This window comes from Pocillopora damicornis, chromosome 7 (genome assembly GCF_964200805.1).
Source record: "Pocillopora damicornis chromosome 7, jaPocDami1.2, whole genome shotgun sequence".
Lineage (NCBI taxonomy): Eukaryota > Metazoa > Cnidaria > Anthozoa > Scleractinia > Pocilloporidae > Pocillopora > Pocillopora damicornis.
In genome coordinates this window covers 16011684-16030177 of record NC_142676.1, presented here as the reverse complement: position 1 = coordinate 16030177, position 18494 = coordinate 16011684, and the positions used below count along the sequence as shown (strand labels likewise).

Here is an 18494-nt window from a genome sequence, read left to right as displayed (position 1 = left end):
TTTACTCTGAAATTTTACCTTCTTTATTACTAAACAACTGTATGACCTCACACTTGGAAGGACTAGGTCAGATTGCTCATTGCAGATCCTGTGTAGCTTTTTATAAAGGCACCACTAACTGGGTTGTCAATCTAACACTGTACAATTTTTGTAACCCTTAACCAATGAATCAAACTGAAAAGCATGGGAAATAGTTCCAAGCATATATTCCTTCAAGTTCTTTGCTCTCTCCACGATCACTTTCTTTCCTCTTTTTGAATTCTTGAGTATTACAGGTTACGACCTGACGCAACAAAAATTTCACCAGCACCATAAAATTTAAAGGGAAAATAAACTAAGTTAGAAATTTACGCATAAATGATCGTATTGATATCGTTAACTAAAAACTAAATAAACAGAAGTTGGTGATGGAGAAGATGTACCTAAGCTACCGCCTTCTTCCATAAATTCAGAAAATAAAAGTATATTCGGATGATTATAGAATACGGTAGAACCCTGCTAACTCGAACTCGGTGAACTTGAAGAAGCTGAAACCTTAGCATGTTTGTCTATTATATTAAATTGCGGCTACAGCTGTACTAATGGAACTTTTATGATAAATGTACTATTCCCAAATAGCAAAAAAAGCAAGTTGTTCGTGATAGCTTTAAAAATAGGTACTGCATCGTCAGCTTAAACATCTTTTTTACGGGAGAGCAAAAAAATTCTTGTTCATATGGGGAAAAGTGATGATTGAAAAAACCTTACGACAATACGTGAAAGATTAGACAACTATCATTGGCTACCATTTCTCAATTCCAATAACCAAATATCCATTTTCAGTGAGGAGGCATCTTAGTTTACTGGATGGAAAAGTCGCTGAACTGTAAACTACCGTCGGCAGGAAGCCGATCAAGACATGCTGAGTGACCCGGCGTGGGACATTTGGAAAAGACTCCCGATTTGTATACACCTGACGATGAATGTTGTACATGATGGTATATCTCTGGCCCGTAGCGATTCCGCATGGAGAGTCCTGGGTTACGAAACGCATTCACCCACATACCAGCAAACTTCACCTTTGTTGGCTTTTGACCGCTTGCGACAAGTTCCGCGCTCTGAAAGATATCATGACCATAAAGGTCGATTTTCCATCCGTTTTTATATAGTAAAATAGCACCCAAGACCTTATGACCATTTCTCCATCCCTCTGTTCTTTCTGAAGTAACTCTGTAACCGGCCGCTTTGAATCTTGGAATAAGCCCGAACATAGCCGTAAAGTTATCATTAGGGAAGTGAATGTCTGCATCAAGCTCCCACGGTAAAACTCCCTGGAACTTAACAGCACCTAGAACAGAAGCAAACTTAGTTCAATAAATTTAGGCAGGTTTATAATCTCTTGATTTGGGTCAGATATAGGAAAAAAAATAAATGAGTTTTTCAAAAGCAAATGGAAGAGTCGCCTTCCATCTACATCTCTCTAAAAATTGGTCTTACATTCGGGTTCGTAGAACCAGTGACCCAAAAAAATAATATTTCAAGAATTTTCCATCCTCATAGAATCTTTTTAAAAACTACCACTTCTTTAGATGGTAGCTATGAAAGTGATATTTACACAACATTCGTAAATAAGGTTGTAATTTCGTACCAAATGTTAGAATTCTAGTCCATGTACGTTATGTTAGCGTTGTGGAATATTTGACAAATGACCCCTTTAGAAAATTTTAAAAAAAGATAAAATAAAACAAGAAATAATGACAACAAATTAAAAAAAAATGGTCACACAAGGAACTCACAGGATTAAAACAAAACCTCCCTCGTAGAGTAGGAGGTCAGGTGTCACATTACCTAATTGTGATCCTTCATTTAACTCGCACAAAAGCCCTGCGTTTTCACACTCCTTCATGACAAATTTGATCATATCTGCGAGATTCTCCAAATCACAAGGAGGGACAAGGAGTCCTGACTGTTTCCTACAACTAGCGGTGTTATCATTGGGCCGCCCGCCTCTCCTACAGCCATACCAGCGGATCGTTCCGTCGGAATTGATCCATTTTTTGACATCCCACTTGTTAGCCAAGGCCACATATTTTTCATGCGGAATTTCCTGCACGTGAGTCTCAAACATAACGTCTGGACAGCTGACAACAACTTTCTCTGGATGTTTCAGTTTTATTCGCCAGAAAATATCAAGAAAGGCACCAAAAGGTAGTCTAGGAAACAGAATGCAATAGAAGAGGTCAAAAGCTTTTTCAGTTGATAAGAATCGAATCCTACTTAGATATATAAGAATATCAGTTGGTGTTCTCTCGTTAAATATAAACGTCCAGACTCACTTTTCATCAAATCCAAGTTCCTTAAGTTCTTTCGTCTTCGCCATGAATGGACCTGGAAGCACGTCACACACTAAACAATCAGTAAACGAACGATAATAACCATCCAGAAAAAAAGCAACCCAGTTTCTGAAATTCACTTGAAAACAGCCTTTGTCCCATTCGCCACGTTGATTTTTGTGACTTCCTCCTGCAATGATTGTATCTTTGTTCTCGCTGAGCACCCGAATGAGTCGCTCAACATTTACATCATCAGTGAAGTATGTAATATCCGGTGCAAATAGTACATAGGGCGTGGATACTGTTTTGAGTAACATCGACCATGTTTTTCCGTGAGTTAGGTCATCGAATACCACGTTGGTTATGTTTGACCCGAATTCTTTTAAGTTTAAATTTGTCTTCGACTTGGACACAAACATTACTGGTACGCTTGGATAATAGTTTACGATGCCTTTAAAAATGTTTTGTAAGTTTTCGGTCGAGATATCTTCAGGTGATGTAACAATCATGGTCACAAGCTGGTCCAGTGGAACAAAGTCTGAACAATTTACTCGGTCGAAACCTTTCCTAAACCGAGGAAACACGTACTCCCAACTCGGTGCCATGAATTTTTCAGCGCAAACCTCTCTCTTTGGCAAAGAATTTACGGAAGACCTGTCCGCTGAATTATCTTTTTTCAGATCATCAGTTAAATTCCCATCGATGGATATTATTAACTCCTTTACAAGTTGAATATGTTTTTCTAAACGGTAAAAAAGTAATTGTGAATGTTGTAAGCTGCGCTGTGTCTCGGAGAGTTCTTTTGCTAACAGCCTTAACTCCTTAGTGGAGTAGTGCTTCTTCTCACTAGCTGGGTTCGAAGGCTTGTGGAAATGTCTTATAGAATCAGTCCGAAGACTGGATGAGAGCCAAATCCCCAAGCCAATGTATGGTAGTATAACTATTACGGCTAAGACGAAACTCCGTTGGATTGGATTCATTGCAACAATATCTGTAGCTTGAATTGTTGAAATGATGTGGCTTCCGCACTTTTGATTTTTTGGAGTGTTGATAATCTTATTCCGAAAACGTCAGTCAGAAAGTCTGCAGGGAAAAAACAAAACAAAACAATAACATGACGATTTAATAAATATATATATATATATATATTTCTCTCTTGGTACTGTGGAAGTACTCTTTCCAAAACGAGGGCGAGTGTTTCATCATGGCATCCAAACACCAAGAAATAAATGTAAGCAAGGCACCATAAGCCGAGTACTTCTGTTTTTGCGAGGTCTTCGGATACCCAAATGAAATACGAGCTCGAGTTTTGGAAATAACTTCAAATTCTTAAACAGATAATAAACAAAGACTAAGACGAAAAAGGGTTTTAACAAGGAAGGAATAACAGGAGTCACCAACAACTTTGCATCTTACACATTCAATGTTAGTGATGACGGGAAAAAAAAGCTTCAACACATTCACGCCGTACTTCATGTGCAGTTAAGGAACGTGGCACCAAACTACAAGTCTGTTCCTAAGGAAGACTTTAAACCCCCTTAACTTCGGTTCTTTGACCCCGGTGGGCATCAAAGTTGCTGAAGTTTGTTTAATGTACATTCCCTTTGACTGGTTCGAGCCTCGGCCATAATAAACTATGTCACGTGACCAAAATTAAAAACGTATCTCGTCAGATAAATTGGATCGTTTTTGCATTACCTTCCGCTAAAAATCTTCAATATCGAAAGTCTGAAGCATGCGATTGATGAAAAGTAAAATATAAGTTATGGACCCATAAGTAGCTGTAACTGGACTTTTTCCATGTTCCAGATTTTGCAACATGTCAATCTCAATCTCTTTCCGCTCCACGAAAAATCCTGACTGAGATTTTTAACAACTGCGCGACTGTTTGCATTTTGTTTCTCGTCTTTTTACAGGGATACCTGTGGTAGCCCAGTCATAAAATGCCTTTGTTTTTTGTTTTTTTTTTTTTCCTCCGCCACAAAATGGAAAAATTTGCGCAATAGTACCCAGAGGTCATTGGGCCCTCAACACCATGACAACTAACTGTGATCCAATGAGGTGTTCACATGCTGATCACGCATGTTATCTTGATGATGATTGACGTTGTCATGCACAGACAGGGCCAGGGGTCAGTTCAATAAAGAAATTACACTTCTAGATTCTACAGTTATAAAAAACGCATGTAAAGTCCGACTTGTAAATGCAAGAATTCAATAAAAAAATTCAAACACTGGAATTTACACGTGTACAAGCAGTCTTACTACAAGTGTTAATTACAATTGTAACCGTACAATTGTAAATAGCACTGAGTGGATATGTAAACTACAAGTGCAAATTATTTCAGCTCAGTGCGGAAAATTTATTTCGTAGACCGCGTCGATTTTTTCCCTGTCGTTTCAGCATGTTGTCGAAATCCCAGAAATTTCTATTAGCGCAGCTTGTGAGGGATAACAAATCAGTTGTTTTGGCTCCATTTTCCTCGACTGTAACGAAAAAGGCGAAACAGGAGGCGTGGGAAAGCATCTTAAGACAACTGAACGGTGTTGGAGCGAACGTCGACAACATAAAAACCCTGAGAGATGTTATCTGGGCAAACATTCGCCGCGGTACGATAAAAAAAGTCAGTGACTCGAAAAAGACCGGTGCAGGAGGGAGTGAACTCACAGAGCTGGACGATACAGTCCTTGATATACTTGGAAGAGAGAGCGCAAACTTGGAGCCTGTGAAGGTTGAAGACACACCAATTCTGTTTGAGAGTGAAGAGGTTGTCTGCACTACACCTGAGACCGAAGGCGAGATAATTTAGAATAACCACAAACAACATTTATAAATCAAAATGTCCTTCTTTCGTTTCTCTGCGAGCAAGTTGTCAATTTGAAGCTAGGTCAGGCGCGATTATCGCGTTCCCAAACGAAAATGTTTCTTTCTTAATTTAATCGCAACTTAGCTTCGTTCAAACACGATGAGTTTAAAGATGAGATTTTCATGTATCTACCAACTGATTCTTTTGTTCATTTAGATGCAAAAGCAAAGCCTGAAACAAGACCTTCAGCCAAACCAAAGGAAGCCAAAGAAGACAAGACATCAGTATTCCAAAAGCCTACCTTCAAATCGAAGAAGGGGCTGAAAAAGGCCACTGTCAGTTCCACAGCAGAATTAGAAGAAGACATATTACGAATTAGGAAAAGAAAACTACTTTTAGAGTGTTCAAAGTTGTCCTTGGAGATTAAAATATTGAAGAAAGATTTCGAGGCGATGGATTAATAGAAATAATTTGACTGTTAAGTTTGAGAATTGCGTAAGTGCAATCAAGAGAATGAAAGCTAATAATGTCAATAATTTACAGAATTGTATCACTTTGTTAGAAAGTAATCATGCCGTTAATAAAAACAATTAGTCTTAGAAGGTTGGTGGTTTGCAATCATTTGTTTAATTATTAGAGGGAGGGCAACGGACAAGAGGATATCAATAATTATTGAAATGACTTCAATGACATAGCTCATACCATGGTTTAATGAATTCAATGACAGCTTCTGTTCTTTTTCAATTTCATATTTGGGCTAGGGGATCGTCCTAAGCATATCATTATAGTTTTATAAATACAATATCTGCAAATAATGAAGATCGACTAAGAAATGTAAACTAAATGTTTTTAAGGCCCTTAACAATTTGATTTCACATCGATCGACATTGTCGCACTTTAATTCAAAGAAAATGCGCCAAGAGCTCTTGTCGTCTGTCCTCCTGCCCCTCGTCTTGCTCGGCAGACTCCCCTTCATCAATTTCCAGATCTTCGTCATCCAAAAGATCAGCACCATCATCGTTAAATAGTATGCAAATGTTGTGTAGTATGGCTGCACACTCGATAAGTTCAGCAGCTCGTTCCATACTTCTGACTCTTAAGCCTGTTTGTAGAGTGTAGAATCTTTTTTTTTATAACACCATTGGCTCTCTCTATGGTGCTTCTGGTTTTCTTGTGCGCCTCATTAAACCCGAGGCGAGCACCTTCTACATCTCCCCTGAAAGGAGGAATCAGCCAGCTGTTGCACGAGTAGGCAGAGTCGCCTAGAATTTCTGCTCCAGGGAATGGCCTCTGAGCATTTTCTTCAAATGCAGTCCACAGAGTACTCTCTTTGAGAACCCGCGAGTCATGCCATCTCCCAGGACATCGGCTGCTACAGAAATATATTGAGTAATCTGGGCCGCAAACCATGGCCACATTGAGGGATTTCGTATGATGCCGATTCACGTATGCATCTTCATCACCAGCCGGGGGATTTACCAGAACATGGGTTCCATCCACGCAACCAGCAACACAAGGAAACCCAGCTATATCATGAAACTTTGAAGCGATTCGAAGGGGCTGCTTGGGCCAACAAACAAGTTCTCGCTGTAAACTTAGTATTGCCGGCGTAACGCGGTCTATGACATTCCAAACCATTGATGTTGAAATTCCATGGCACGAATGCATCACATGGTAAAACGAGTTCGTACCAAGGAAGTGGAGAAATACTAACAATTGTTGTCTCGCCGTCAACGCTCTGTTGCGCCGTGTTCTGTGTTCCAATTGCGGACCCACTGCTGCCAGTAAATGTTCGAATGCATCGACTGGGAGACGAAACTTCTGTCGAAATTCGCGTGGATTTTCTACGTCTAAAAGCCGTCTTTCCTCAAAATTCCTCGGCTGTCGTCTTATTCTATTTCTCAAAAGTTCATCTATTTCTTCTTCACTCGAAGATGACATGCTATCTCTTTAAATGAGGCCAACAACAATTTGCTCTCGAAGTTTACAAGTGACTTATGACTTGTAATTTGCTCTTGTATTTTACAAGTGGACCGCAGGCCAAAAACAAGTTGGACTCCTGTAAAACGTTTTATTGAACTGACCTAATTTCACATTCTACACGTGTAGCTCTACACCTGTAACTACAAGTCGGACACTTGTAACTTTGGCTTGTAAAGACAGTTATTGAATTGGATTTTTTGCGCGCTTGTAAAAGCAACGGTCCAACGTGTAAAATACAAGTGTAAAAGTTTTATTGAATTGACCCCAGGTCACATGACGAATCACGAGATTTTGCTTATAAAACTCTTTGGTCATTTATTTTGTATTTCAACGTATTTGGATTGCGATCTCCTGGAGCATTATGGCGCAAACGCGCAAAATACTTACAGACGCATATACAAGTCGTATTAATCGCGGCTAATCCACACTGAAAGACGTTATTGAACGGTAATTTTGGATCAGATTGAGTCGCGAACGCTTGAAAGCCATGAAAGCCTTGAATGCCTTGTATGCTGAGTATGCCAATGTCTTAGTTGAAAAACGTTTACTTGTTGTAAAAAGCAAAATCTGAAATCTGAAACCAAACTGCATATACTCTATGCAATCTACCGAACAACACTACTACCGTGAGACTGAAGAACATAACTATAATGAGTGCAAACTGCTTGTGAAGAAAGACGACATGTTGGATTCACTTGATGGCAAGGAACGTGGCTACGATAACAGTACGAATGGTATTAATTTCACGATCAGAAAGGTGGATCTTATGTTTGTTTTCATTGTAGTTGTATGGATATTCTTTTTTAATAAATACGTGATCCAAAACCCTGCGGTTTTTTGTGCATAATGTTATTATGTTAAATATTGTTTACGCAACTGTCTTGTCACGGGCAGCCCAAGGTCACGTCTCGAGAAAAAGCCAGCTATTAATTCATGAACGCGTCACGCATTGTGTGACTCGGTGTTAAGTTACGAGAGGAACTGCACGTTATAAGGAATAGTATAGGGAACGAAGTATGGTCGATTTACAACGATACATATTTCGAAATATGAACATTTTTCTCGTAAAATCAATAAAACTTACTCATACCCTGTGTATCCGCTGTATTTTCTGGCGATTTCTGCCGTTTTAAGCTTGCTCTACCATCACTGTTATTCACGTCATCTACTTTTATTACGTTGGTAAAATCTGTACAGACATCACACCAACCAACTCGCGCGCAAAGTAAGAAGGCTATATTGAAGGCTTGAAATAATATTACGATCGATTTTCATCAAGAAATGGGCCAGGAATATCTCACAACAGTGCAAATAATAGTGAACGCGGATCGCAGAAAAGCGATTGCGTGACGCTCGGTAAGCTGTAAGATGACATGTTATTATATACTAGACGTAAAAACTCTTCAGAGTCTTAGTCTGCATTTTTGTACCCACTCTGCAGTCTGCAGTCTATATTTTGTATCCGGTCTGCAGTCTGCTGTCTGCATTTTGTACTAACAGGTATCCGTGGCACCAATACAGGTTATTTTTGGTTACATTTATTCGCAAAACACACATAATCTACCACAAAATACTGTGAGTGAGGTAATTCGACATTTTCGTTCTTTCCCACATTAATATTCTTCTCTCCTTTTGTAAGAATGTAGACATCACTCACAATGTTTCAAGTAATCCACCCACCCTACAAAAAAGTATGCCTATGTTTTGAAATAGGTGTATGCCCTGGGCCAGACTTGAGCGCACTATTTCAGTATACTAGTCCGACACCCGTTGTATCACTACACTTGATTCCAAGGATCCAGTACCATCCAGGTATCCCGGTTACCCTGCTCACAGGGTCTAGTTAATTCCAAAGGTACGTTTGATAAGTTGAAGTACAGAAGCGATGGTCAGAATTATCCGTAAGGCAGTTACCAGCGGTCAAAACTTTTTAGGGAGCCTTTGAATAGCTATGATCTAAAAGTGTAGCGCTATAGTCTGTAATTCAGGTGACTTAATTTAATTATTCTAGATTCAATAGCATGCGCAAGTAATTTTAGGTTACACGAAACTGAAGGCGGGAAGATTACGAGCGTGATAGCTTTTGTTCACCGGTTACTACTTTAACCTAACCAAGAAAGAATGCAAACGCTCGATTATTCGCGACGGAAATTTTAAAAGCTCGAAGCAAGTTCTTACGGAAAACCCTGACAACACAAATTACACACAAGCGACCGAACCAGTGAGCCATGACGTGATTGTTCTTCGTGCAATTTAAGACAAATCATCAGTCGTAAATTTCTCGAAGACTAAAAATTGCACTCGCCCTATGGGAACGTGCAATTTGGTAAGGCTTTGAAATAGTTACTCGTGCTGAATTTTATCAAATTGCACTCGTAAAAATGTGACTATCTCCTCAAATTACTACCTTTGTCAGGAGATTCAATCAAGAAACCAAATAAGTCTCTTGAGTCTTATTAGATTCGCACAAAGGGATACCCATGTTCCTGTAGCTTTAGGTAATTCTCTTAGTTTCCCTAGCTCAGTCATTGAGTACTAAAGAAAACCAGTCAAGTTGTAAATGAAGTAAATTTAACGACGCGTAAAGAACCGCAAGTGAAGGATAAAGTCAAATTGTGACCTCTCACGCGAAAACGTTCCTTACGGTTTGCCGTTTTGAAACGGTAGCCGTTCGTAAGCCGTTCATCAGCCGTTCGAACGGGATGGGATGCCGTTCGAACGGCTTGAGCCATCCGTTCAAAAACAATTAGGAGCCGTTCGAACGGCTGGAGCTATCCGTTCAAAAAAAGTTGGGAGCCGTTCGAACGGCTGGAGCTATCCGTTCAAAAAAAATTGGGAGCCGTTCGAACGGCTGGAGCTATCCGTTCCAAAAAAATTGGGAGCCGTTCGAACGGCTTGAGCTATCCGTTCAAAAAAAATTGGGAGCCGTTCGAACGGCTGGAGCTATACGTTTCAAAAAAGTTGTGAGCCGTTCGAACTGGATGTTCGTGGCGAACGGCTGGCGATATGTTTTGATATGTTTTGTTTGCGTCAAACGGCAGAGAGTTTCGAATCGAGCGAACTTTTTCACACTGTAATTGAGCCGTCATAAGCAGCGCATTGATTCTTATAGTTTCACTTACCGGTAACTTCAAATGCGATATAATTATTATAGTCCAAGACTATGTTTTGTTCATGCCTCGCACGTCTGCCTCGCATGCCTCGCTGATTCGCTTTTATTGTACACACTCACATCAACGCAGCGGACAAAAATAATGGCACCCGCTTCTTTGTTAACTTAAAAGAATTGCTTGCACTCAAGGTAGCGAAAATTACTCGGCACATCGTAAAAATTGTCACTATAAATTGTGCCTGTTAGTTCCGAAGATACATGGTGGGGAAAGCGTCGCCTGTGTTCGGAAACGAGATGTTTACAAAGTCAATTAATGGCGTTACATTACGAATTCTGGAAATGGTTGCATGACAATTATTTTAAAAGAGAACGCAGACTATTACCGGCTTTTGTTTCTCCCCCACGAAAACGAATTTGCTTTACTCTCAAAAGACTTATTATTTTCAAAACAGGATTAGATTTATTCTAAGTTTTCTATCAGTTTTCAGATCTAAGCGGCGCGTGTCGCGTTTATCTTAATTACTGTCATTTCGTTCGAATGTTTTTGATCGGCCGTTCAACCGTTTACTTTGACCTTATCCGTTGAAAACTTCAGCCGTTCAGCCGGTCGAAATTTTCCTTCAGCCGTTCAGCCGTTCGACTTCAACCGTTCGAAACTTTTCTGAAGCCGTTCAGCCGTTCGACTTCAACCGTTCGAAATTTTCCTTTAGCCGTTCAGCCGTTCGACTTCAACCGTTCGAAATTTTCCTTTAGCCGTTCAGCCGTTCGACTTCAAGCGTTCGAAATTTTCCTTTAGCCGTTCAGCCGTTCGACTTCAACCGTTCGAAATTTTTCTGAAGCCGTTCAGCCGTTCACGGCATCCGTTTTAAACGGTTTCTCTATCCGTTTGTCATCCGTTCACATACCGTGCGTTCGACCGTTCGAACGGATACCGTAAGGAACGTTTTCGCGTGAGAGGTCACAATTATGTAAATTCTATTCTCAAAAAGTACTCTGCATTTCTGAAGTAGAGCGAGAAACTACCGGCTGACTTTAATTGTGAATTTGGGATCAACATCAAGAATTCAACCACAAGATCCTATCCGATTTCTACGTGAAGTTTTTAAGATCCTTTGGCGTGCATGGCAAGTTTTCGAATTCTTCCCATGCTTCAAGTAAATACGGTCATGGTTGGTCCAAATGAATTTCAATCTGAGCTTTCCCTTGGGTTCATTGACAAAATTACACAGCTTCTTAGCAGTCAATGATTCCGTCATAGAGATCCTCTCACTGAGGTCTAATCAAGACCGCATTCGCAACATTACACGTGATCTTTGTATTTAAAAGATATATGAAAAAAAAACTGTATGAAAAGAATAACAAGACTACATGCCTTTGACATGATTAAAATCTCAGTGAATAGATGTGCCATATTTTAGTATTCTTTTAAATTCTATCGTTATATTTTTGGCATTTACTATTTTAAATTCATAAATGGTATTCCCTTTTCATCCTTGTAAAGAGATATTGCACATTTCTTTAACTAAAATTTGAATTATGAAGTCAACTTAATTTCAACAAGTTTGAAACTTCACTTCACAAGTTTATTTGAAACCAACATAATGGCCAGCTCCCAGTTGACTTGTTAGCTCAGTTGATAAAGTGCTGCACTGGTATTGCAGAGGTCATAGGTTCAACCCCTACAGGCCTGAATTATTTTCAGGCCTTATTTGCACTATTGCTCAAGTAGTGTTCATTACTGCAAAGATCTCTTTCATATTCAAGTTTGACACTTCATTCTACATAAGAACACTTTACTGGAGTATAGTGTTATATTTATTTGCTGTCTTTCTGGTACACATGATTACCATGTGTTTTAACCCTTTAACTCCCAAAATTTCATGAGTGATCCTCCCTACTGTCTGCCATACAATTTATGTGATGTTAGTTTGGAGAATTTGGAATTGGATCAACCAATAATCCCCTAATTGATATTTTTCTTAATTCTCGTCACTTGTCTGCTTTATACCATACTAATAATGGAAGGAGAAATTCTCTCTAGGTCACCAGTGGAACTTAACCTTTTAACTCCCAAGATCTCACCAGTAATTCTCCTTACTATCTCCTACACAGTTCTTGTGATGTTAGTATGGAGGATTTAGTATTGGATCATCTTATAATCCCCTAACTGATATTTTTCTTTATTCTCATAACCTGTCTGCTTGATATTGTTTTGATATTGTAAGGAGAAATTCTGTCTTTATCACTCATGGGAGTTAAAGGGTTAAAATGGAGAATTTCATCATATTTTAATGATTAAAATACTCTTATGCTTTTAAATGTAACAATACAATGTGATGAGAATCTGATGTGGAAAGCAAACAAACAAGTGAAAAGTAGACAGTGAAATAAGGGAAACTGTAAACTTTACCATGTGATAGAAAAACATCACAGAATACTTAAGAGGGGAAACTTGAATTGTGCTAGCTAATTTCCTCTATTGCCATTCATTTTTTTGATCAAATAAAATTTAACCCTTTAAATCACAGTTCAAATTTGTAATTCTCCTTACTGTCAACTATACAATACCTATAATGTTAGTTCTAAGAATTTAGTATTGGATCAACTAATTATTCTCAAGTTTATATTTTTCTTTATGAGAATTTCTCATCACTTATCTCATTGATATTGTATTGATATTGTTAGAAAAAATTCTGCCTTGGTCACTCATGGGAATTAAAGGGTTAATCAGTTGTAGGGTTCACCTGCAATGTGTCAAATTGCCAGTGTGGACTTCATTCTTCTCAGATGTCAGCAGGTAAAAGATAGATACTTAAAATAGCCGTCCATAAAAAAAAGTACACATCATTAAAAAAATCACACTAAAGTCGTGGCATGATTAATTTGTGATATTTACAATGACAGAAGAAGGAAAAACACATTGAGCTTTTTCCTATTCACCAGTAAGTTAATTAGATTTTGGATTCTACATTCAGACTGGGTGAGATTAAATTTATTCATATCATGCTTCATTATGGTTTGTTTACGTGGAAAAGTAATTGTTATAGCTTCAGATGTTTTTGTTGCAATCACAATTAACATTCATAACAAAATTTCATTTAACATGGAATGTTTCAAGAACACTTTTCCTTTCTCTTCAATACCATTTACTATTCCTGGATCACAATTAAAGGTAGCAGGTTATTAAAAAAATTATAACTTTTGATTCAGGTAATTATTTGAATATGTGAGTCACATTTGATGTTTTCACATGTAACAGGGTGATCAAGCTGAAGAAAGGCTAAAAAAGGATTGAACTCCACTATAAGAATTAGGTGACTAGTTTGGAAACTTGAGCACTTGGTAAATACACCTTGGCTAACAATTCTGATGATTACAGTTTGCTAAGGTAATTGAAATGTTAGTCCCCATGCAGGAACCTTCCACTTGACCTGTACAGTCATGTGCTATGAGATAACTTTAGAAAAATGCATTTGTGCTGGCAGAACTATTGTACATACAGTACCACCTAGAGACAAAAAAAAATAATGATTTTCTGTAAGCATGAACATTTGGGAGAAGTTATGGTGGTAAATGACCCTTTTTTGGCTAGGATGCATAGGGTCTGATGATTGTAATGTATATCTTTCAAACTTTCAACTTTGTATTAATTGTAGCTGTTTACCATATCTATCCTCTGTATCTTAAGCCCTCAAAAGTTGAAGCAGGCAAGTCAATAACCTGACTTCCTTTGTTTGGAATTGTGTGATTATATAATTTTGCTGTGTAAGTTACCATACTGTAACATGTAATATTATTATTTAGATTGTATTAACTACAGTAGCTTAAGCTTCAATTAATCTATGGTGTTTCTTACCAATGGTCCCATCCAAACTGAACGTCAAAATGAGGAATTGGTCACAAGATATGTGAGTTTAAAAGGGTAGGAATCTGGAAACACAGGGATCCTCCTTTAAGAAGGACTGAAATTAATGGGGGCCCTCTTATTTTAATTCATGTTTTTAATTTGACCTGCCTCCTCCCCTGTAATGTTCAGGGCATGTCTGACTTCTTATCCTGGCTTTGGATATTTATTCAAATAACATAGTCACTATCAGTCTCATTCACTCTCACTTTCCACTGAGCTTGTGGAAATATGATAACATCATTATTTCTTTAAATGAAGAAAGGAAAGCCTGTCCTCTTACCACGGATAGTTCTGTTGGGCATCATCAGTACAAACGTGGTCTAATTTTTACATGAAGGTGATTGTTCCAGGTAGGCTAACCTTAAAAATCAGTTGTGAAAAGCTCTTGAACCTGTCGTTTTATGTCTTGAATGTTTGACTCAATTTTACCTCACTAAGCTAAACTGAATAATTAAAAACATGAAATTTATTTGTTCTTCTTTTGAGGTGTGCATCAAAATTTCGAAGTCATTACAGGCATAAACTATAGGTTTACAGGAAATCTGCATGTACATGTGTTTCGACATATGAAACTTGGATTATGACTACTTCAAAAGACTTTACTACATGCCATATAGGTACAGGCAGGTGTTGTAAAAAAAGTTTGCTTAGCTTTTTCATTAGCACACATTTCTTTCTGTAAGAATTTTGTTTATCCAGCCTTTGCTGAATTCTAATTTTTCAACAAATTTTATTATTTTTTAATATTATTAGATCTTCTAGTATCAGTTAACATTCTTGTAATTAAAATAATTACGTCAAATCTTGCAGATGTACGGCACATTTTTTCTCTGATCCTCCTTACATTTTACAATGAGAAGGGACTGGTATTGGCTATAAAAGTATTGTCATATTAAAGTTTTTTGCACAACCTATGCATCAAGTTTTTATTATGAAATATTGTATCCTTCTCAAAACTAGTTTATCAGAATAAGAATGAGTTACCAGGCACAAGTATGGCTTTCATGATGATAGTTTCCAGGTTTGAAAAAAAGTCACTGCCTACTATAATCCTTACTTCCTTTGCCCTGACAGCCCAACCTCATCAAAACATTGCCAACAGGAGTGATTAGCAAATTATTGATACAGACAAGAGGGCCTATTCCCACATACATCCTCCTCAATCCTGTTAGCTAACTATGGACACGGCATTTCAAACATGGTGTATATGCCACAAGTTTTCTATTTCCCTGACTAATTATTTTGTAACAGTGTTTATATTTTGAGGAAAATGGTTGGGTTGAAATATAATACAAAGACTTGCCAGTAGATAGTCAGATGAAAACTTTTTACATATCAATAGAATGTATTGTCACATTTCATGTTAACATGTTGCAACAACTCCACCTCCCAGTAAATTCAATTATTTGCAAACAGAAGAAAATTCCATCTAACCTTTTCAACCTATTTAATATAGCCAATAACAACATCAACTCAACTTCTAAACTAAAGAGGAAACTTGATTGATGTTTGGAATTGATTTCTGTGATGTAAAAGGGAAATCCAGGTATTAGCTCAAGTTTTCTTAAAGACACCCACATTACATGCAGTTACAGCAGAGGTTATCGAATTAAATAACAGAAAAAATCTCAAAAAGACGTCGTTTATTTCCAGCCAGAGGACAATCGTGAAAACTGAAACAAGAGCAGCCAAAAGCGAAAAAGTTCAAACACGAGTTGAAATTTTTTTTTTTTTTTCATTTTCTACGCTAAACAGAGGAGGTTGAAACGTTGGGGAAAAACGGTGGAGTAAGCAGTCATACCCGGAAACTTCAAGAGAAGATAAAAGAGAAGCTCATACGATTCTGGCGTATTGTTTTACTGACTCACTGTGCTCACTCACGTAAACACCTCGATCCACCAGTAATGTCTTGACGCAAAGTGGTTTACTGTCGTTTCTTTCAATTTTGACTCAATTACCCGAACCGAAATTATAAGTCACGCTCAATAGAATATAATTTCAACTGATGCTGACATCATGCACTTCATCTGAGGAGGAAAACACTCCCTATCCTCGAAAATTTGGTCGCAACATCAAGAACAACGACGAAGGGGATAAACTGGCTGAAGATACCGCTGACTAGCACGTGTGTAGTTGTGAGAACATCGTCCCCAGGTTCCAGACTTCGTCAATTCTTCCCCACCTCCCCACCCCCCGAACTGCTTTCAATCCACTAAAGAAACTCCTCTATAACCAGTGCTGAAGAGTTTTATTGCAGTTTTTATTCAGTTTAACGAAGGGCTGGAAAATAAACTAAAAAGAGCTCTGCTTTTAGGCTTGGCTGAATCTCTATATTATCACAGGGCAAGAAAGAAGGGTGGTCATCAGATCGCATAGTACACAACATAGTAAACAGGTAAAAAATGCTTCGTGCCATATATTAACAATGCAGGAACCAAATTTAAGACAAACACTTCTTTGCACTACAGCGAGAATTGTGGCCTTGCACGTACTTACATGGAACCGTAAGCCTAACCTTCTTCGCCCGGCGCGATCAGAATTTGAAAACGTTACATTTTACATGTAGAAAGAAGAAACTCCTCTATAGCCAGTGCTGAAGAGTTTTATTGCAGTTTTTATTCAGTTTAACGAAGGGCTGGAAAATAAACTAAAAAGAGCTCCGCTTTTAGGCCTGACTAAATCTTTATATTATCACAGGGCAAGAAAGAAGGGTGGTCATCAGATCGCATAGTACACAACATATTAAACAGGTAAAAAATGCCACGTGGCATTTGTTAACAATGCAGGAACCTAATTTAAGACAAACACTTCTTTGCACTACAGCGAGAATTGTGGCCTTGCACGTACTTACATGGAACCGTAAGCCTAACCTTCGCCCGGCGCGATCAGAATTTAAAAACGTTACATTTTACATGTAGAAAGAAGAAACTCCTCTATAGCCAGTCCTGAAGAGTTTTATTGCAGTTTTTATTCAGTTTAACGAAGGGCTGAAAAATAAACTAAAAAGAGCTTCGCTTTTAGGCTTGGCTAAATCTCTATATTATCACAGGGCAAGAAAGAAGGGTGGTCATCAGATCGCATAGTACACAACATATTAAACAGGTAAAAAATGCTTTGTGGCATTTATTAACAATTCAGGAACCAAATTTAAGACAAACACTTCTTTGCACTACATCGAGAATTGTGGCCTTGCATGAACTTACATGGAACCGTAAGCCTAACCTTCTTCGCCCGGCGCGATCAGAATTTGAAAACGTTACATTTTACAACAAAAAGTTCAACGGAATCGTGCCCGAAAGCTCGTACAATTCTTTCCACAACCCGTGAGTTCGAAGTATTTCTAAACAATGCAACGACAAAATAGCGAGACATTTCTACACACTAAAGCTAAAATTGTAGCCTTGGTTGTACCCTATGACCACGAAAACTTAACCATCACCGTGGGTACCAGTAATAATAGAACGAAAAATATCAATGAACAACCTACCTCTTCTTTCTCTAGCAGATATTCAAGGTATGAGATTCAATATGGTGGTTCATCATGAATACTTCCATCTTCTCGTCAAATTTTTCCATTGATTTCAAACACGAATTTCCAATGACAGAGACAGAGCTACCGTAATGGCATCTCTGCTTCTTTTAGTGGACTGGCTTTACGTAACGGTCTGAAAGGAATCCCGATTTTTCTTTTTGCATTCCTCGAGCCCATAAAACCGAAAACTTTGGGCTTGATTCACAACCACCCCTGTTTTGAGAAATGAGCCCACGCTCATTCATGCGGACAATCTAAAAATAGTTAAAATAAATGCCAAACTTCCTATTTTCGTAGCCTAACTGCTGAACGTTTTAATCAATCAAAAATCTCTTCAACAACACCTATCACGCAAACTGCCTCGAGAATCAGAAACACGGTAGCGAACGTTAATATCATTTGCAGTTACAAAATAATTGCATATTACACACGCAAGTGCGCTTTCGTAAGAATTTACATAAATTGTCATTAATCGTCGTAATTTTTGTGAGCTTGTTTGTTTCTAGCAGGTTAGAAGCCATTGGGTAAATAGTGTTATTCTTACAACTCCATTTACAGATATCATTCGGTGAGGCATGTTCTCTGACAATATTTTCCATCCGCGTCATAGATCACATTTACAGGCTGGAAATAATAAAGCTTAGGTTTTGTCTAAAGGATATTAATAACAATGTAGCTCTTAGAGATGATCTTGCCATGGTAACATCATTATTAAAAAAATTGGCAACCAAAACAGAAGCCTTATTTTACAGTATATTCGTTATATGTTAAAGAGCGATCACCGTACCCTCCCCTCAAGGAGCAGCTTGACTAACATGGGGGTACGGGTTGCAATGTCGGGC

At 38.2% G+C, this 18494-nt stretch overlaps 1 protein-coding gene across 2 annotated transcripts; it reads right to left on the bottom strand.

Moving 5' to 3' along the window:
* On the bottom strand, positions 1-18258 carry LOC149042816 (uncharacterized). Of its 2 annotated transcripts, none has more exons than XM_089211989.1 (4): positions 17608-18258; positions 2316-3395; positions 1828-2192; positions 1-1327 (listed from the first exon to the last, which is right to left on the bottom strand). In XM_089211989.1, the coding sequence occupies exons 2-4, from the start codon at positions 3290-3292 to the stop codon at positions 840-842; spliced, it is 1830 nt and encodes a 609-aa protein (XP_089068115.1). In that variant the 5' UTR covers positions 3293-3395; positions 17608-18258; the 3' UTR covers positions 1-839. The 2 variants fall into 2 exon arrangements, with proteins under 2 accessions (XP_089068115.1, XP_089068116.1); XM_089211990.1 differs by lacking the exon at positions 17608-18258 and adding an exon at positions 10224-11278.
* Positions 18259-18494: the final 236 nt, after the last annotated feature.

Bases quoted from the DNA above. Each gene is read 5' to 3' on its own strand.
- LOC149042816 (XM_089211989.1), bottom strand. From the start codon at position 3,292: ATGAATCCAATCCAACGGAGTTTCGTCTTAGCCGTAATAGTTATACTA. The intron at 2,193-2,315 runs GTGAGTCTGGAC...TCTGTTTCCTAG, and splicing joins GAACTTGGATTTGATGAAAA to ACTACCTTTTGGTGCCTTTC. The intron at 1,328-1,827 runs GTAATGTGACAC...CTTCTGTTCTAG, and splicing joins AAATGAAGGATCACAATTAG to GTGCTGTTAAGTTCCAGGGA.